Source organism: Lissotriton vulgaris, chromosome 7 (genome assembly GCF_964263255.1).
Source record: "Lissotriton vulgaris chromosome 7, aLisVul1.2, whole genome shotgun sequence".
Classification (NCBI taxonomy): Eukaryota; Metazoa; Chordata; class Amphibia; order Caudata; family Salamandridae; genus Lissotriton; species Lissotriton vulgaris.
In genome coordinates, this window is record NC_141695.1 from 1,538,180,258 (window position 1) to 1,538,202,383 (window position 22,126).

The 22,126-nt window shown below is 43.4% G+C and overlaps 1 protein-coding gene across 2 annotated transcripts in view; it reads right to left on the reverse strand.

The window, feature by feature from the left end:
- Positions 1-22,126, reverse strand: part of LOC147705953 (uncharacterized) — a 351,159-nt gene that overhangs the window by 135,401 nt on the left and 193,632 nt on the right. For both annotated transcript variants that reach the window (XM_086929009.1, XM_086929010.1), the window contains exon 6: positions 7,821-7,881. In XM_086929009.1, coding sequence (XP_086785135.1) covers positions 7,821-7,881 — 61 coding nt within the window. The remainder of the gene's footprint in view (positions 1-7,820; positions 7,882-22,126) is intronic.

Sequence of the window (22,126 nt, forward strand, 5' to 3'; positions counted from 1 at the left end):
TTTAGCCTTCAATCTCATGCAGTTTTAACTTGATATGCCCAGTGATCAACATATATTTTATGGGCTCAGGGTTGCTATAACCGTCTGATTACAAGTCCATACATTTTGAAGGAGAAGCTGCTAGCGGAACAGCCGACTGCGGTGCATGAGTAACACAGGGCACACATGGGTTTCCTGCACTTTCCTACAAAGTCTGAATTGTATCTCTGGAAGTTGAATTTGCCACTTCAGGAAATGGTCCAAAGTTGGAAGGCCCCCAAGACAAAATGCTAGAAGTCCATTTTTTATTTCATCTTTTATAATTTGATCCTGGTACGGCTGCTCACCCAGATGGTTATATGAAGGTAAGATCTTACAGGTATCGGATTGCCAAGACACGATTTAATTGTCGACTGGGTGCCCAAGACTCAGACACTCACATTCGCAACTTTCCTGAACCTGCTCTGGGTTGCTCCCAAGCTCCATACCTCGTGGAGACATAGGTCATCCAAACATGTATCCATATATTGAGCAAGGGTGGCTTTACCACTGGAATTCTTGTGATCATTCCATATTATTCTGTTAATTGTATCAGGTTATGCCGACCTGATTTTTTTACACATCTTGATGAATGTATTTCTCCTGAACATCTGTTGTTGCGGAGGCCAAAGTCTAAGCAAACCTGGGCTGGACATTCTGATTCTGGGAGGCAAAGAACACCTTTATAATTTTTTATTATCAAAGTATGTAACAATTTAATGTCTTGCCCAGCTTAATTTTGCTTCCATATGAAAGAAGTGGCAGAACATTTCCCTTCATGTACTGCAGTATGGTAGACGCCCACAGCTTTTTCCCTCCATTTGACAAGGAGGCCTGGAGGGTGTGTGCCTTGTTTTGTATTGAAGACTTTTGCTTCAGATAGGATCCATAATGCATCTAGCCAAACCCTGAGGTATTTATATTTCAACACCTTTTAGAATGTATTCCCTCCCATTCGCCACATGCCTGGGTCTTTTGTCATTTCCCCAAGTTTATAATTTTAGTTTTTTCAGGTTCATAGCCAGTTTTTGCTTTGTACATTTAAACAGAGAGTTTATTAGTTTTTGTAAATCCACTTGGGTGCGGCTCAGCAGGACCACATCATGTGCATAGAGCAAGGTGGATAAGGGTTTGTTCTAAATTGGGTTGTGAGTTGACTCTATCCAGCTCTCCTGTGAGGTCAGAGATTTACAAATTAAAAAGCAGGGGTGGCAAAAACACACCCTTTTTTAGGCCTCATGGGGTGATACATTTCTTGACGGGATGCTCCCATCCCCCAGCCTCATTCACAGCCAAGAACCAGTGTATAGTGTCTATATTGATCCCAGGAGCTCCATCTCCACCCCTGAAATGTTTAACTTCACCCAAAGTACATTTCTTGAGTTTCGATCCCAAGCTGCCTTAAAAGCAATGAAACAGGCATACAGAAGTGAGTGCATATGGATCTCCCTATCCATTAACATTGAAATAGCCAGCATTGGTTTTGGCTGAATCATGTCTGATTCAGAGGAATGATCCTGTAATTATTGTACCAGTACTCAAGGAACTTCAATATGAGGTGGCTACATATTTGGCTTCAATGTCAATCAGGGTGATCAGACTATTGTTCAGTTTTATTGAATTTCCACCTTTATGTATTGGATAAATTATTGAGCCCTTCCAGGAATCTGGAAGTTCTTCTACTGCAAGATGCATTTATAAAGGATAGAAATCTGGGTACCCATAGCCTGGTATCTTTTTTAAAGAGTGTATGCTGTAGCCCATTTGGGCTACAGTAAGCACTAAATCACTGCATGTTTTAGAAATTACTTTCTCAATTTATTTACTGGAAAACCCAGTATGATGTACGGCCTGTTGGATAGCATCTATTAAACTGACCCTGTTATTTTCATCTTTGCTACCGTCCTGATTACTTCTGTTTGGTTTAGCGTGAGTCAGACTCCCCGTCTGGTCCTCAAGGACCGAGAGGTACTACCCATGCTTGCTCAGTGATGTTTGTATTCTTGGCGTTCCATGGTCCATGCTCTTTTTTTATTAATCATGATCGTCAGAGGTTTGCAGCGTTTTTTAAAAATATCGACTGCAAAACTGATACATTCGTATTAGAGCCAGGTATATGCTGAGACTATGGCATCACGTCGTATGACAGTTCTTGATGTTACATCGTTACAGATTGCATATGCTAATCCTACTGCATCCATTTAGATTTTTTAGAACTTGTGTCCTAGGAAGATGCCTTGGGAACATTCCCTCGATCCTACCATGTATGAAGTTGTCAGGAACACAAGTTAACAAAGTGGACTCAGGATTGAACCAATACTTTGTAAAAGCATATAGGGCCCGATGTAGGTAAACGCGATTTTCCGATTTCAAAATACCGATTCGGTCGGCATCGGTAATGAGATTCGGTACGTTCCGATTCTGCTCGGTCCGAATCGGAAAGTACCGAATCGGCCAACAACGATTCGGAAATCACCGAATCGGCTACCACCGAATCGGATATTCCCGATTCGGCGAATACCGAATCGGTAAAAGCCGATTCGGTAAAATCCTATTCGGCAATCATAGACCCATGGCGAAAAAGCCCATAGGAATGCATTGAATGAACCGATTCGGCTTTTACCGAATCGGATAATACCGAATCGGATTTTACCGATTCGGATATTACCGAATCGGTAAAAGCCGAATCGGCAATAGGCGATTCAGCCAATGAGGTGGCTCCCCCTCCCCCACCCAAACAGGGAGTGGCAACCCTGGCAGGTGCAGCTAATTAAGAAGTTTCTGGAAGTTTCTGGAAAGCCTGCCTGAGCCCAACACACACAGTTAGCAGCAGTGGGAGAAGGAGGTTGCAAACTGAACAGGAGAAAATGGCAGATCAGTCAGGAAGCCAGAAGTCCTCCCAGAAGAGGAAGCCCAAGTTCACCACCACCGAACTTCAGGTGCTGGTTGAGGAGGTGGTGAGGGTGCACCGCCAGCTGTTTGGCAAGCTGTCCCTCAACGTGCCAGACAGCACCAAGAGGAGAATCTGGGCCGACATCGCCCAGAAGGTGAATGCTGCGGGTGTCACCCCCAGGTCCATAGAGGAACTGAAAAAAAGGTTTTACGACATCCGCAGCCTCACGAAGAGGAAGCTGGCTGACATTCAAAGGCAGGCTGGACTCACTGGAGGAGGCAACAACCCGGCGCCACCCCTCACCGAGCTGGAGGAAATTGTCTCCAGCACCATCGAGAGGGAGAGTATCGTAGGAATCGGGACCCTGGACAGCTCTGCGAGAGCCACAGCTACAGGTAAGAAGCATGCGCATCATGACACACCCTACCAGACACCTCCCCATTAGACACAATGCATAGGCAAACACCAGCACTGTACTGTCACCAACATACAAGAGACAAGCATCATGGTACATGTAGTCAGCAGAAGTTAGCCAAATATGTCAGTGCAGAATCACAAGACAGGAAACAGTGTGACACGGTGTAAGGAGATGCAAGGACATGTGGAATGCCATAATTGTACTGACTTTAATACATCGGCACTCAGTTTACAAATGCTTCTTTGTACCTAGGGGCCCCATCAGGCGGAACAACTGCGACAGCAGAGGGAGCAGCAACGTCCAACACTGCAGTCGCAGGGCCGAGCACCAGCCAGGCTGGCGAGGAGGAGGAGGAGGAGGAGGATGAGGAAGGAGACACCCCAGGGCTAGGAATGGAGGGAGTCCTGGTCATTGACTTCCAAGCAGTGCACTCACCAGTACTGCCCAGCACACCCCCCTTGCAATTCTCACCACAAAACTCCCCTACAAGGCAGACCATTCCGCCTACACCAGCTCCTGCCACAACCGTGGCCTTGCCACCTGTCCAACCTGTCCTGGGAGCAGGGGCTCCGGGACCGGCCAGCACCACACCCCCACCAGTGGCACCCCAGCCCACTCAGCAGGCCGGAAGCAGCAGTGCCCGACGCCGTGCCACCACCACCACTGCTGCACCAGCACGGGAGGGCAGTGTGTTCCTGGGCCTGGAGGGACAGATGGTTAAAATCCAGCGCCAACAGGCCAGATCCACCATGGCCTGCCAACGCCAGCTCCTGCAGCACAACATGCAGATGGGGGAGTTGGTGAAGGGTTTCCAGGCTGTTGTGGACAGCAACAAGGAGGTGGCAGCAGGGTTAGGCAGGCTGACCACTGCCATCACCCACTCATCTGCCAGACAGGAGGAGCATGAGGTTGCACGCAGGAGGGATGCCCGGGTGCTGAACCGGGCCATGGCCCGCCTTGCAGCGGCGACCGCACAACTGTGCCATCGCAGCTCCAACCAAGAATCTGTGCTCAGTCAGCATACGGCTGAGCTCACTAGGGGGATGGCCAGGATCACCACGGCCATGGAGGCCATGATAATATCAAACACCGCCTCCAATCCTGCCCTGGACCTGGGTGATGCTGGAGACAGCAGCAGCCGCAGCAGCCCGGCCAGCGCTGCATCTGAACCACGGAGGAGCACCAGGCGATCCGCTGATGCTGCTGGGCATTCGGAGGGGGCCGAGGGACACCCCAGTGGGTCTGGCAAGCGGGCTAAAAAATAGCCTGGCAAGGGGGGATGAGCAAACCAGAACCCTGGACTTTATTTGATTTTACATACTCCATTTTTTGATGCACATCAGTGCTGTAACTGTGGTGCATCACTATTAAAATTTGATTTTTTGCAAGCAACATTTAGCTGTCTTTGCATCTGTACTCAGTCAGAAATAGTTCTCAGTGATCTCCTCACGTCTGTATCTGCCATCACTTGGCGTACACACCCCAGCTGGCTGTGTCAGTGGCACAGCTTCGTCGTCGTCATAGTCCTCGTAGTCAGACAACTCCACCTCAGTGCCCTTCTTGACCGCAAGGTTGTGTAACATTGCACATACAGCTATGATCTTGCAGCAGGTGATGGGGGTATACTGCCTTGCACCTCCACTCTTGTGCAGGCATCTGAATCTACTTTTCAAGATGCCAAAGGTCCGTTCGACAACATTCCTTGTGCGTATGTGGGCCCGGTTATACCTCCTTTGGCTGGGTGTGGAGGGGTTGAGGTAGGGGGTGAGTATGAATGAGCGGAGGGCATATGCACTGTCGCCTGGAAGAGAAAGGGGTCACATTAGACACATGCATACATGTATTCCACCTACCTACTTTGTGTTATGGGGGTCTGATGATGTGTCTCACCTAGGAGGTATCCTTCTCCAAATTCGCCAGCCATCAGCCGTGCATATATGCCGCTCTGTTGGAATATATAGGAGTCATGGGTACTCCCTGGAAATTTTGCTACCAGGTCTGTGATGGTGCACTTGGCATTGCAGATCACCTGCACGTTGATGGTGTGTGTAGATTTCCGATTGCGGTATATGTATTCGGTGTCCGCTGGTGGGCAAATCGGAATGTGTGTGCCATCTATGCAACCGATGATTTGGGGAAATTGTGCCATCTGGTAGAAGTCAGCTTTAGTTTGTAGCAGTTCTGCGTGGGTTGCAGGGAAAGAGATGTATTGGTCCATCCTGTCTATCATGGCGTCAAGGAATATGTGGAAGAACCTTGACAGGCTGCTCTGGCTCACCCCTCCTGCTGCTGCTACTCCACTTTGATAGCTGCCAGATGCAAGCAGGTGTAGGCTGCATAGCACCTGGACGTGCGCTGGGATGGCGTGTGCCCTTGGGGTGTGGTGGTCCAAGAATGGCTTAAGGTCCCTGATGAGCTCAAGTATGGTGTCAGAGTCCAGCCTGTATCTCTGTAGGATCTCAGCCTCAGTGAGCATGAACAGGGTTACCCTCTGTCTGTAGACCTGTTCATTTCTTAGCCATTCCCTCTGTCCTTCCTGCTGTAGCCGTAGCCGCCTCGCAATGACATAGAAAGCTGCCATCCTGCAAGTTGCAATGCATTTTGGGACTGTTTATATGGGTTGGAGTTGGTTACCACCTGATTGCAATCCATGGTAAATACCGAGTGAATTCTACCGATTTTGAGCCGATTTCGGTGTTTATGTGCCTCCCTACATCTCCCCAACTGTCGGAATCGGGGAATTTCCCGATCGGAGAATCATACGAATCGGCATGTTTTCCGATTCGGATCATGTCCGATTCGGTATTTGTACCGAATCGGTAATTGGACCGAATCGGTGAATTTCCGAATCGGTGTCACGAACGATTCGGTAATTGGACCGAATCGGTGATTTTCCGATTCGGTGTCACTTACGAATCGGTAATTGGACCGAATCGGTGATTTTCCGATTCGGTGTCACTAACGAATCGGTAATTGGACCGAATCGGTGATTTCCCGATTCGGTGTCACTAACGAATCGGTAATTGGACCGATTCGGTCTTTGCATCCGATTCGGTGTTTTTCCGATTCGTTACATATCCGATTTTCGGTATGTACGTATCGGATTCTTTCCCATTCGGTACTCATTCCGATTCGGTTTTCTATCCGATTCTTTCTGTTTTTGGTTCCCTACATCTCGATGGCTGTTTACCGATCGGTAAGGGCCAAAAATCGGTATTTTCGGCCGTTACCGATCGGTAACGCCCTACCTACATCGGGCCCATAGTCCGAAAAAGGTGACTATACTTTGACATACCTGATACTTCAGAAAGGCATATTTGGGGTCTTCTTTGAAAATCGCATTGACTTCTAAACCAGCCTAAAGAACATTCCTGCAGCAAAGATATGGTCAGATGTAGGCAGCCTTATACCGGATTACCGAATTTCAGCCGTTACCAACCGGTATTAGGCTTTTCAGATGTAGGAGGCCAGATAGACGGATTCGGTAATTTACCGAATCAGTAATTTAAGGAATCAGTAAATTAATGAATTCTTAAAATACTGATTCGGTAAATTACCGAATCTTTAATGTAGGGAGCACTCAAATTAGTGATTTTCTCATTTCAGGATTCGTTATTTACCACCAACTACAAGTTGGTGATAAATATCGAAAACCCTAAAAGAAGCAATTTTTTGCATATTATAACAGTGCCATGTGGCAGACATACATGCCCCTAGGGCATGTATGTGTGCCTTATGTGCGCCCATGCACTGTTCAGGGGTGCCAGAGGGTGTCAAAGTGACACCCTGCCACCCATCAATGTGTTCCCCCTTTTACTGAAGCGGTATTTACCGATTCGGTAATTCCCATTCATTCCTATGGGTCTCCAGGACCATAGGAATGAATGGAAATTACAGAATCGGTAAATACTGATTCAGTAAATACCGAATCGTACCTATTTGGTAATACTTACCGAATTGTTACCTACATAGCATTTACAGATTCTAAAATACTGATTTGGCAAAATTCGGTATTTTAGAATCGGTAAATGTAGTATACCTACATATGGCCCTTAATCCTTAATTTTGGCATTTTCAATCGCAGATGGAATCCTCTCCTTGTGGTTTATTTCCTGTTTTAAATGTAACATCTTAAATACCATAGAGACAATTAAGATTGATAATACATAATCAGTCACTGCAGCAAAGTGTTTGCTCAAACTGAAATCGTTTATCTAAGAAAAAGGTATAAATCTAAATTCATTATTTTATTTGAAAAGTAGAAAATGTGCATTGTTCTTTTTTTACATTGTGATCACTGGCAAATATGTACTGAAGTATTTTCCCATAGATATAGAATGGGAAAAAAACTTTGATACATCAGGCCCTATAACCTTTAAGAATTAGAATAATTGTCACAGCTGGACTTTTGATTTATTTTTTTTGTAACTTCTTAGCTCTCGCCACTGTGAGGCATCTTTTAAAAACTGAATAGGCAATTTAAACACTTACCAGTGAAACCATAAATGTATTGAAGATGCTCCCAAAACCCACATTGGATAGTTCGTCGAACCTGTACAGGAACAAAAATATAACGAGATCTTAAAATGTAAGTCAAGAAATAAAAGGCAGTAATGTTTCACTATCAACAACACATAAGTAAGGGAGAAACTATGAAACAACATTATATGGTTCACTGTTTATTGTGGTAGAGATATCGCGACAAAGGACTTGTGCTCCATTATTGCATCTTTCATTACACCTTACCTTAATTGAAACATTTCCTCACAATATCTGATTGGAGACTGCTCCCACAGCTAGGTAGAACATGGTTAGCTACAGAAAAAGTTTCTTCTTATATAGAAAGTAAATTCTTGAACTCAGCTTTTGTACCTCTTCTGCGAATGAAGAAGCACACCTGTCCTGCATGTGAGTTTTGTGATGGAAATCTTGCTCTGTTGCTGCCCTTGTGACCTATGCTGCTTGTTAGTGAGGTTTGACAAACACTTTTCCATATACAAAATACCAAAGGGATTAGCAATTGAGGTTAGGGGGTACAGCACAAACAGAATTAAGGAAAAGTAGCTTAGTGTGCAAGAGGAGACCTTTGCAGGTGCAGGGCCCATCATGGTGTGGTACAAGAGGCAAGCAGCGCAGACTACAAGGTGAACTAGTACATGGAGCATAGGAATCAATGAAGAGTACAATGGGGAGCAGTGCTTGGCGCAAGGTCGAGTAGCATTGGGTGCAAGTGCAGAAGCAGGGAAAATTTTGCAAGAGAACAGTGCATGTTTCAATGGGAAGCAGCAGATTGTGAAAGTGGGATCACCATAGGGTACAATGCAAGAAAGAGCAGAGGGCAATGGGGTTCGGAAGTAAGAGTCAAAGCCATTGAGGATGGTGGAGGATCAGTGTGGATATAAGTGATGCAAACCAAGAAAAAGTAGATACTTGAGGGCACATTTACAAAAAAGTCAAGCAGCGCAGTAAGTCACCTTGCTGCGCTGCGCTGCATGACTGAAAACGGTCAGAATTGAGCAATATTTATTAGAATACAGTGAATTCATGCATTTATCCCTGTGAAGGCACAGTTTTGGCTGCCTAGAGGCAAAACAGTCAACCTTGCACCATGGTGCTAGAGTGTCTGTGTTGCCTGCAGGATTGTTTTGGGGCAGGAAATGACACCTTCCTGCACAAAAACAATCCCCTGACACACATTCCTCTTTCTACGTATGCTGCAGAATGCAGCAGACATTGAAAGAGGAAGTAACAAGGAGAAATAAAGATAATCTCATTATGCCTCCCCTGAGAAGGCGTATATTTTGGGCGCTTTCCCAGGTCTACCACTTTTGGTAAATCGGGGAATTTGTGGGAACAGCAATGCAATGCCCATGGATCATCTTCCCAGGGCAGAGTAACGCAACACAGCAATTTGCGCTGCTTTGCATTGCTCCTGATTTATGGAGTCACTCATGGCCTGGCAAGGTGGCCTTGCATGGCTTCATAAATCGTGTTTTAGGCTTGTGTCACTCTTGCACCATGCTGCATGGTGCAGGAGTGGTTCAACTCTTCTCATAAATATGGCCCTGGATTTGTTGACATGGAAAGCATGGACTGAGCAGAAGTAACCTGCAGAACAAGAAGAGAGAAAATGATAAGCACTAAAAGTAATGATCAGTAGGACCATTATTATTGGTAGGGGAGTGCAAAATTACTTTAATTTACATTTGCTTAATTACTTAAAACTTCTGGGTAATTACACATAAATACAGGTAATTACACAGAATCCCAAACTGTTTTTTGGTGCTATATATTAGCAGAAAATGCATCTGCATGCTAAAAAAACAATAGTATGAAAATAACAAGTGTTGCCAAACAGAAACTGTTTATGTTATGAAGAAAGGGGGCATGGCGTCTGATGACCTCTCAGCAGTTTGGTACATATTGGATGCAATAGGGGGGCTTGTTGTTCTCCATGGACCCTCAGCCTTCAAGGGAACCTCATCCCTCAATTAAAAGTGCACCACAAGGCATGTTTTCAGAGTGGTGGAAAAAGAGGGCATGATCTCTGACCACGTCTCAGCAATATCATTGCCTGGGACATACTGGAAGTAAATGGAGGGGTGTCTGGCCTCCAAGGACCCTCAGGAGGCAGGGGGACTTCATCCTCTAACAAGTAGTACACCAAGAGGTGCGTTTGCAAACTGATGGAGAAATGGGGTGTAGCCTCTGGAGACCTCTTAGCAATCCCTATGTGTGGGACTTACTGGAGGTAACAGGAGGCCTTGTTCGCCCCAAATGACCCTCTGGAGCTAAAGGGGCTTCATTTCCCAACCAGCAGTGTGCCAAAAGGAGCATTCGAAGAGCAATGCAGAAAGGGGGCATGGCTCCAAAGGCAAAATTGAATTAAGAAAAATGCTTTTAACCCCTGGCACGGTCCCCTTTGGGACCACCCACTACCATATCTGGAGGGTCAAGGTATTCCTGCCCTGCCACCTTTTATTTATTTTTTACATTTTTTGTGGGACTCGCTTCAATCCGAGTCCCAAGTTGGCTGCCAACACTTCCGGTTTGAAGTGTTGCCAACCAATCAAATTTAACAAAGGGACTGTGGATTCGCAAGCCCACTGCAAGGCTCTGCATCTATATTTGTTAAACTTTAATATCTCTAAAACTACTGAACGTTTTTAGCTTTCTGTAAAATTTGGTGTAATTCCATTCAGCAGTTGGGCTGTAGTAATTTTCAAAATCCCTATGGGAAAATGTGTTTTGGGAACTCCCTTATTTCTTGGCCCCCGCATGATCACCCCAAAACTTTCAACACAGCAACTGAACACAATGTAGCAAAGGTTTTGAACATTTTCGGAAGATTCGTCAATCAGTCCCAACGTTATAGGCAAAACAAGGCTTTCCAGTGACAACATGGTCTTAATTATTACTACCTACTGGCAGGCACCAGTAGCTAATATATATAAATATACAGGGATCTTAATGTTCGGAAATGGATTTAAAAAACCTTAGAAATTCATTGAGAAAACCAAAGGTTACAGCAACGTTATAGTTAGGTTCAGGTTTCACTTGTACAAAATCAATGAAATTTAGCAGTTATAGTTCGCTAAATTAACTATAACTCGCACCCCAAGCAATGCGCTGCTTATGACTTCACACATTACATCACTCGTGACATTTCAAATGACATCACTGATGACATCTCAAATGACACCACTGATGACATCGTCCGGTGACTGAGTGTTTTTTAAGAGTTTATGAGTGTTAAATACATATACCAAGGTGTAATCAATCAATCAGGGTTTTATGAAGCACGCTACTCACCTGTTAGGGTCTCAAGGCGCTGGGGGGAGAATGCAGTTGTCGAAAAAGCCAGGTCTTGAGGTTCTTCCTGAAGGTATGCAGGGTGGGGGCGCATCTGATGTAGACTGCAAACTTGTTCCAGGCCTTGGATGTGACGTAGGAGAAGGCTCTTCCACCTGATCTGCTTCTGAGGATGCGGGGGGTTCCACTAGGGCAAGGTCATCTGAGCGGAGGTTCCTTTTGGGTACGTGGAAGGAGACTCTCTCATTGAGGTATTTGGGTCCGATGTTGTGGAGGGATTTGTAGGCGTGGGTGAGCAGTTTGAATGTTACTCTTTTCTCAACGGGGAGCCAGTGGAGGTCTCGTAGGTATTGGGCCAGGTGTTCGTGCTGTGGGTCCCGAGGACGAGTCTGGCAGCGGTGTTCTGGATGGTTTGGAGCTTGCGCAGAAGAGGTCTGTTTTTTCCGGCATGAAGGGCATTGCTGAAGTCCAGTCTGCTGGTTATGAGTGCGTTGGTGAAGGTCTTTCTGCATTCAGGGGGTATCCATTTGAAGGTCTTGCGGAAGATGCGAAGGCAGTTGAAACGGATGGAGGCAACGGAGTTGATCTGGCGGGTCATGGTGAGGGAGGATTCAAGTGAAGTCAAATCAGCTTTATTCAGAGTAAGTTCTACCACCATAAAAGCATTCAACAATTACAGTAAGCAATTTAAAATAAACATTTTCAAATATTTACAATGGTAAAATACCAATAATTCATGTCTTTCTATTCATCAGATTAAAAATACGAAGTACACATTCTAAAACGTCCCCATGTGCAAAAAAATTACATAATATGCATTTTAAATAATTTGATTAAATTCAATCACTAAGCTCTTCATATGTTAAATCATCTAAGTGATAAAAATATTTTCTAATCTTAATTGCCCTTTGTATAAAAGAAATTACAGAACACGCAGTTTTGAAATTTTTCATATGACATAGACAGTAAAAAGCATGTTTATTCTGGTAAATTCTATTGGACAGAAATAATAGTTTTAAAAATCTTTTCCTGATCTCAGTACAAAAACTACAGAACAATAAAAAATGCAAAGTAGGCTGTGGGGTTTTTCCGTCACACGGACAATTTTTAAATTTATAGGACCACTTTTCCATACTTGGAAACGCTACTATATAATGCAATTTGTCAAGTCTAAGCCTTGTTAGATAAAATCTGTATTGGGTTTTCCATCCAGGAGCAGATATATTTGTATACCAAACACAGAAGGGAGTTGGCAATAGTTAACACTTTGTTTTTTACTTATATTTTCCATTCTGTCATGTTCCTTTGTGGTGGCATATCTCAACTTCAAATCAATTTTGCTAACATCCTGAATAAGCTTGGGATTACAATTAATCAAGAGAGGGAGGGTAGAGGTAATTTGATTGAATCAACCTCCAGCACATATGTTCTACAATCAATGAGATTCTATCAAATCATTTTTATATGTTTTTATTTTAGTTATAGTGAGATGAGACAGTGGTTGTTGCTAGTCCTTGTGGATGACAAGGAAAAAGCACTATGTGTTTTTAAAATACCCCTCAGACACTACAATTCCCATAGTGTCATGCTTCATCATGGGGGTCTTCCTGTCCCTCTACGGGGTGGGGTGTGCTACTACCTATGGACTACGCAGGAGCACTTTGTTGTAATGAAGATAGGCTATGTGTGGTGCGTGAAACAATGTGAGTGCTAGGGAGTGAAGGGATACTGTGAAATTGTGGAAAATAAAAATGTTAAAAATTCCCTGGCTAGTAGAAAAAAAAATTGTATTCACTTCTCTACCTGAAAATGTTAAAAAAGGGGGTTTTTGTGGTAGGTTTTTTAATTATAACCTACTTGGTCGACATATTTCGTTAAGCAGAACCCTGTGCCTAACCCATCAGGACCTCTATTGATCCCTACTGCACTTGTTAAACTAATGGGGCCTCATTTATGAAAAGTGACGCATCGCTGTGAGAAATCAGCGATGAGTCACTTTTCATTGCGACCTCCTTGCGACCCCAATAATGCGTCATATTTACAATAGGACGCATCATTGCGCAGGAATTACAGATACGTCAATATTTCTTACGTATCTGTAAGCGCAAAAGTGACGCATTGCTGGAGTGTGTCACAAAAGTGAGGCAACTCCAGCAATGCGTCCTTTCACATGGGGAAAGACCCATGTGAAAGGGCTTGCGTCAGTCTTACGCCTGCTGTGAGGCAGGCGCAAGATTTTGACGCAACAGCGTCCTAAAAGTGACGCAGTGAAATCTCATAGATTTCACTGCGTCAATATTACGAGGCTTTTTGCGGGGGAACGCCCCCTCTGCATACATTATACCTGACGCAAGTATAATGTGGTGCAGGGGTTTACAAAGTGACGCATCTGCTTAGATGCGTCACTTTGTAAATAGTGCGCAACAGGAGGCATGTTTTACGCTGCCGATGCGTCACAAAAAGTGACGCACCGGCGGCGTAAAAGTGACGCACGGCCTCATAAATGAGGCCCCTGGTATATAAATATGCCTACTTTCCTAGAATAGACAGGCAAAAATCGGCTAGTCTATTCGTTAAAGGGCTGAGTGGGCCCTTATTATAGAAAAAATGACCCAATCTGGTCTCTGAAAGAAAAAAGGTGAGAAGAAACACAAGAAAAGAGAAAGTCAAATTCAAAAATATTCTAATGAAATTGTTTAGATAACACATCATCATCACGTGGGTTTGTTTGACCTGTTGGCAAGATGTGATATATTTTTCTTGAATACATCTTTATATATGGACCCGTAGCGGTGCGGTCCATGTGTGAAAAAACATGTACAATACGTCATGTATTTAGGTCATATCGCCGTTTGTGATTTAAGCATTTAAACACACACAATTTTATGTATGGACCCATGTAAAGAAGCAGGAGCTATTCATCCTGTCTTGGGGTATTGCGCTATTTGCAATTTGGCATCTTCGCAGAAACGCACACACATATCACTCATACTTTTTAGTCCCAGACCGTCTCTTAGTTATGTATACATGACTTGCCCGAATATACACATGTTTACACACGTTAGTGGCAAGTCCAATTACAGTTGGCATTAGGGTATAGTAGATGCAATAATTGCACGAAGAACAACCTGGAAAGACTGTCGGTTGTTGGTAAGTCTGTCCAGCAATGCTTTCCTTCATGTTTAAAGGATTCTAGAACAAATTCGTAACTCATTCCGTAAAAATGTAAATTGATACTTGTATAGCGCACTACTCACCCGCAAGGGTCTCAAGGCGCTTGTACGAATACCGCTGTGGAATCCATCCTGGCTTTCCCTTTGAGGCGTCCACTCCAAGGAGGAGGCCAGGCATCCTTAGCGTTGTGGGGGCCGTTGTGTAGACTAATCAAACTATTGCCCAGAGTTGCAGAGTGGGACTCCATGATTGGAATAGGCACTGAGGCGAGAATTATCAGGTCCATGGAATTTTTTAACCCAAGACCCACCAAGGCGGGGAATTGAACCCTGGTCCCGGGTTAGACCTCTGCATCAAGGTCTGCCGCTCTAATCATTGAGCCACACTTCTCCACGTTCCGTATTACCAATTGTTTTGCCCAGTATCGGGTCTGTATGCCGCCTGAGGTATGTTACAGCCAATATAGTTTGTAAAGAGAACATACTTGACGGTAATGTTGACACAATACACAATTACTATATAATGCATGCTGAGCTTTTATACATATATTTCCTAATAGTAATCATGCCCCATGAGTCGGGCATCAGAGGAAATGTTCGAGCGGTCACTGCGGAAGAAATAAGCGTTTTTGGGTAAGAATTGGAAGAAGCGTGAGATCGGCCTTAGGTTTAAAGACTTACGGGCCGAGGTATTTACTTACATGTCCGCTTGTGCAATCTCACTGTAGTTCCTCCGTGCCGCTCCGTGGGATCAGTGGTTGTTGCCCCGAGCTCGGTATATATCGGCTTTCCGTAATGTGGAAAGACAGCGAAACTGACGGCATCTCTGCACTCTCATTGGATCGAGACACTCCTAGCCCGAAAACGGAAGCGTGTTGTTCTGCTCCGACCGCTAGATCGTAAACCAAGATGGCGGCTCCATTCTGGCTACATTTCTTATACAAAAAACACACTCTTCCTGGTTGGTTTTATTATTTTATAAAAAGATGTTATAGCTAGATGTTTGCCTCATGATTCACTCTTTTGTTCGGGAATATGAAAAATTATTTGCCAAAATATGTTTTGCCATATATAAAACACTTTAAAAATGAACCTGATGTAGATTGCAGATCTTTTAGTGTTGTCTGGACAAACCTGATAGGTTGAAGTCACACCTGGAAAGGGTATTACTTGGCTGTGCGTGATAATTGCTAGACAAAAGACAACTTTGGCAAAACGTTTGCTTTTAGAAGAGTCATATATTTTGACGCTGCTGCTGTCTTTTCTAAATAACAAACATGTGTTTGGATTCAGAGTTTATACTTGATCATGGAATTTTAACTTCTATCAGTTGAGGGCCAGTACAGTTTTTATGAAAAAGTTTTTGCTTACATAGTGTCACCGTTTTGAGTGACAGATATTCAAGTTGATTTTTTAAATGTCATTAAGTGATCGGGCCACAGTGTTACTTTTCTGATTCTGGATTCTGTTAGGATTAAGGTTGCCCCCAACGAATTTCATCGTTCAGGCCTCTGAGGATAGTTTTGAGGCGAAACACCCATCGCTGTTCTTTCTCGAAAAGGTGTTTCTCATTGTTTACTTGTTCGATTACCGTCCATGAGATGTCATTAGGTTTGTGGCCTTGTTCCAGAAAATGTAATGCCATTTTGGTGCTCGTCTTTTTACACTTAATGTTGCTCTTGTGTTCTCCTATTCTAGTCTTCACTGGTCGTGTGGTCATGCCCACATACTCTAGTTTGCAAGGACACATGATCAGATACACAACATTGTGAGAGTTGCAAGTGGTGAATTTCCTTTATTCCCACCGAGAGCCATCCTGGAATTTCAGATTTTTACTTTTTGTTGTAAAGCTGCATACTTTGCACCTACCACAGGGATGATGGCCTTGCAGGTTGTCCAAACTGGTGCATGGTTGTGATCTTTCTCCTTTTAGTGGTCTGGTGTGGACCAGCATGTCACGAATGCTTCCCTTCTGTGTGTAAACACAGGTTTTGGGATATCTAGACCTCCACTATTCAAAATTGTCCAATGTTCTGTGACTATTCTAGTCACTTGGTTTGAGTTGGTATTGTATGTGGTAAAGCAGAATGGTCGTTTTTCTACTTGCTTAGCCTGGTTCTTTTCAAGTAGGCTTTCTCTGCAGTTGTTGCGTGCACGTTTGTATGCATTATTGATTATTTTATCCGGGTACTTCCTTGTCTTGAGTTTCTTTCTCAAGTCTTTGGAGAAAGCCATTTCTGTGCAATTACGTCGTAATCACAAAAATTGTCCGTATGGGAGATTGTCTCTCAAATGTTTGACGTGGAAACTTTAATACATCAGGAGACAATTTTTGGATGTTGTCTTAAAGTGTGTTGTTGTCATCAATCTCCCATCTTTGGGAAAGATGTTAAGGTCTAGAAAAACTAAGATTTCATTGGAGATTGTGCTGGTGAATTTGAGAAAGTTGTCTTGATAATTCAACCACGAGATAAACTGTTGAGCTGTGGTCTCATCACCATCCCAAATAATAAAAATATCGTCGTTATATCCTTTCCAGTTATTGATGTGTTTACGGAATGGGTTGCTGGGGTGTAGTATCTTAGTTAATTCTAGATGGTACACATAGAGACCAGCTATACTGGGAGCAAAAGTGCTTCCCATGCTGGTCCCATGTTTCTGGAGGTACAAGGTATTATCGACGCCAGATAGCAACATTCCATGACAATGTTTCTGGGTGTCTGGTATTCCCAATCATCTTCAAAAAGTACATCTTCAATGATGTTTAATGTTTCATTGTGGGGGAGACTGGTGTATAAACATTCGATGTCACAGCTTATCAAAAGTTGGTTGGTGGGATCAAAAATTAGATTTTCCAGTAGAATCAGTACATCCTTGGTGTCTCTGAGATAGGTTGATGTTTTTTGTACCATAGGCCTCAAGAATGCATCTGCTATCTTTGAAACTGGCTCAAGGATTGATCCTATGCCAGATACAATTGGCCTCCCTGGCGGATTGTCCAGACGTTTGTGAATTTTAGGGATGGTATACCGATGAGGTATCTTAGGGTTTTCTTGACATAGAAATTCTCCTTCTTTTTTGTCACCCAATTGTGAGCCAAAGATTCTTCTACCATGGTGTTGATTTTGGTTCTAATCATTTCAGTGGGTTCATGGTGGAGAACTTCATAGTTGCGTTGGTCTTGTAGGAGTCGTTTGCATTCCTGGTCATATTGTTTTTTGGTTTGTATGACCGTGGCCCCTCCTTTGTCTGCTGGTTTTATGACCAATTCAGGATTGCTGCTGAGTTGTTGTATTGCTGTTCTCTCTTCTTTGGTGATATATTGAAAAATCATTTTGTTGTGTGAGTCGAGTCAAAATATATGACTCTTCTAATAGCAAACGCTTGGCCATTACACACCTACTAGATAAAAGGGCAATATTTTATAATACACTAAGTATTCCAATTCTAGAGCCAAAGTTGTCTTTTGTCTAGCAATTATCACGCACAGCCAAGTAATACCCTTTCCAGGTATGACTTCAACCTATCAGGTTTGTCTGGACAACACTAAAAGATCTGCAATCTACATCATGTTCATTTGTAAAGTGTTTTATATATGGCACAACATATTTTGGCAAATAATTTTTCATATTCCCGAACAAACGAGTGACTCATGAGGCAAATATCTAGCTATAACATATTTTTATAAAATAATGGAACCAACCAGGAAGAGTGTTTTTTTGTATAAGAAAAATAGCCAGAATGGAGCCGCCATCTTGGTTTACGCTCTAGTGGTCAGAGCAGGTCAACACGCTTCCGTTTTCAGGCTAGGAGTGTCTCTATCCAATGAGAGTGCAGAGATGCTGTCAGTTTCACGGTCTTTCCACATTACGGAAAGCCGATATATACCGAGGTCGGGGCAACAACCACTGATCCCACGGAGCGGCACGGAGGAACTACGGTGAGATTGCAAAAGCGGACATGTGCGTAAAGACCTTGGCCCATAAGTCTTTAAACCTAAGGCAGATTTCACGCTACTTCCAATACTTACCCAAAAACTCGTATTTCTTCCGCAGTGACCGCTCGAACATTTCCTCTGATGCCCGACTCATGGGGCACAATTACTATTAGGAAATGTATGTATAAAAGCTCAGCATGCATTATATAATAATTGCGTATTGTGTCAACATTACCGTCAAGTATGTTCTCTTTACAAACTATATGGGCTGTAACATACATCAGGGGGCACACAGACCCGATACTGGGCGAAACAATTGGTAATACGGAACGAGTTACAAATTTGTTCTAGAATCCTTTAAACCTGAAAGAGAACATTGCTTGACAGACTTACCAACAACCGACAGTCTTTCCAGGTGGTTCTTCGTGCAATCATTGCATCTACTATACCCTAATGCCAACTGTAACTGGACTTGCCACTAACGTGTGTATACATGTGTATATACCAGCAAGTCATGTATACATCACTAAGAGACGGTCTGGGACTAAAAAGTATGAGTGATATGTGTGTGTTTCTGCGAAGATGCCAATTTGCAAATAGCGCAAAACCCCCAAGACAGGACGAATTGCGCCTGCTTCTATACATGGGTCCATAGATGAAATTGTGTGTGTTTAAATGCTTAAATCACAAACGGCGATATGACCTAAATACATGGCGTATTGTACATGCTTTTTCACACATGGAGCGAACTGCTACGGGTCCATATATAAAGATGTATTCAAGAAAAATATATCACATCTTACCAACAGGTCAAACAAACCCACGTGATGATGATGTGTTATCTAAACAATTTCATTAGAATATTTTTGAATTTGACTTTCTCTTTTCTTGTGTTTCTTCTCACCTTTTTTCTTTCAGAGACCAGATTGGGTAATTTTTTCTACAACAAGGGCCCACTCAGCCCTTTAACGAATAGACTAGTCTATTCTAGGAAAGTAGGCATATCTATATACCATTAGTTTAACAAGTGCAGTAGGGATCAATAGAGGTCCTGATGAGTTAGGCAGAGGGGTCTGCTTAACGGAACATGTCGACCAAGTAGGTTATAATTAAAAAACCTACCACAAAAAACCCTTTTTTAACATTTCCAGCTAGAGAAGTGAATACAATTGTTTTTTCTACAAGCCAGGGAATTTTTAACATTTTTATTTTCCACAATTTAACAGTATTCCTTCACTCCCTAGCACTCACATTGTTTCACGTACCACACATAGCCTATCTTCATTACAACAAAGTGCTCCCGCGTAGTCCGTAGGTAGTAGCACGCCCAGCTCCTTAGAGGGAGGGGAAGACCCCCATGATGAAGCATGACACTATGGGAATCGTAGTGTGTGAGGGGTATTTTAAAAACACATAGTGCTTTTGCCTTGTCATCCACAAGGACTAGCAACAACCACTGTCTCATCTCACTACAACTACAATAAAAACATATAAAAACGATTTGATATAAGCTTGGGATTTGCCTCATCAAAATCTATCTTGCAGTATGTTAGCAAATTAAGGATATACCCTATCCATGGAATTTTCCCACCATGATCCAGGGACAAACAGTCCCGTTGAAAGTCCTTAGTTATCTTGGCTTCTTCTTTCACCCATATTCCTTTCTAAAAGGTAAGCCCCACTGTATTAATAAAATTGCTCATATATGGCACAGACAACTCTTTATGTACTATATAATTAAAAATTAAAACAACTTCTGCTGCGCGCCAGCTATCTGGAAATTGACAGTTGTTGGATAAAGCGTTAAACAAGCGGTTTATATATGGAGCCCAGACTTCAATCTCATGTTTATACAGGTCACCCGGTATTTTGTCGGGACCAGGAGCTTTGCTGTTTTTTTAGTTCAGTGATTGCCCTTTTCGTTTCATCTAATGTGAAATCAAGACATTCTATCGGGGGTGGCAACCATAGAGTCTCATCAGAACCACTGTCGTATTGCTTATAAAGAGTTGTGAAGTGCGTCACCCAAGTCAGTTCATCTAAGAAAGCATCCTTCACAGCTCTACCTGCGTGGCCCTCATTCGCAACCAGCCTCCAGAATCCAACATTGTCCTTTGATTTGGCAGCAGCCAACATATCCGCCCAGATCGACTCTTCCCATAACTTTTTCTAAGTCCTTTGAGTGTGCTTGTATGCTTCCCTTGCGAGTCTGACATCATCTTTTGATTTGTTTTTGATAGCAAACAGGAGCTCCCTCTTAGCCAACCTACATGAATGGTCATACCATAGTTTACCATGACACCCGACTCTTACATTTTGCTGCTTTTCTTTGGGCATTTTAGACAAACAGGTTTTTAACTCATCAAAAAATATTTTGTGTAGTGCAATGAAATGATCATAATGATCAGGTGAGAAGGAGTGTCCAGCTATAGGCCTGAACATTGTGTCAAAGAGTGAGTATACCGTTGCTAAGGCATTTCCTTGAGCAAGGATGTGCGACCATTTTAATGCACGTCTATTGTTATTAACATGTACCTGATCACACAAATTAGAGTTGGAAGCCTCAGTGGAAATTAGAGCAGAGAAGTCGCTAAACATAGATGCGTCAATATAAAGTTCAAGGGGATAGTGGTCACTCTCATCCCTATTTGCCACCTTGAGATCAGCCATAAAATGCCAGATACTCAATGAGACGAGTATGAAGTCCAGGTTACTTTCGGACTTCGCGAAAGTTGGCTGTTTTGTTAAGTCAGAGGGGAGACGGCCATTACATGCTCTAAGACCATGATCTGCAGTTAACCTCATTAAAGGACAAACAGAGCCGAACATTTGACACAATTTGAAGTCTCAAGCTGAGGAATGTTATATGCTTGATCTTCGTCCTCAAAAACATCAGCAAGCCCTAGAACGGGTTCAAAATTGCAATTTAGGTCGCCACCCAGGATCGCTGGGGCATCACCAACCACCCTTTTCAAAAAGCTATCCAAAGTTTCGAGAGTAGGAGAGACTTTGAAATGTGCAAGGGGTCTATTATAGACATTGATAATGTAACATTCAACCCCATTCGAATTTACAAGTTTTAGTGCCAAAATGTCAGGGGTGCCTGTATCTATTAGTTCGACCTTAGTTTTCAGTGTGATTTTAACCCATATGATCAGTCCCCCCGAGGGCCTCCCCCTATTAGACTAAACTGCCTCCGTGCCAAAAGTTTTGTACCCTATCCTGTGGGGAATGTCTATCGCCCATGTTTCTTGCAGTAGGCAAAGATCGCTAGAGTCAATATAATCAGCCCAATCTGGGTCCTTCAGGTTTTTATTGACTCCTGCAATGTTCCATGACAAAACGAGCAATGATGGATTAGCACCACTACCAGGACAGGTGGACTTAATAGTGGCCAATGCTGGTGCCACTGATAGTTTCACACCATCTTGCAACGAATCACCTACAGATTGACTCTCAGGTTGAGTGACCAGACCCCCTGCTACATTGTCGGCTTCATCACCATGACAACCCTCTTCCTCCCCAGAGCACGCTAGGTTTGCTACTATAATACATTCCTTATTCTGGAAATCCCCGGTTTTGCAGTAGTTTTTGTCTCCCTCTCCCCCATCCTTTGATTTCTCACTTTTTTCATGATTGGAGAAGATATTCTCATCACCGGGTGGGTGGTAAGTACTATAGAAATTAATAGTGCGATTTAGCGAGGTCTCAAGTCAGTCAACTCCATCTAAGCTACTAAACCTGTTGAAAGTAGGGACTCCATTCCACACATTTCGAATGCCCTGTCTACCGAAATCGGGGCCATATCCGGAATGGTGGTTGATCGTGCTCCAATTGACCCCATAATTGGGGCGCTTCGGTGGGGGGTAGAAGAA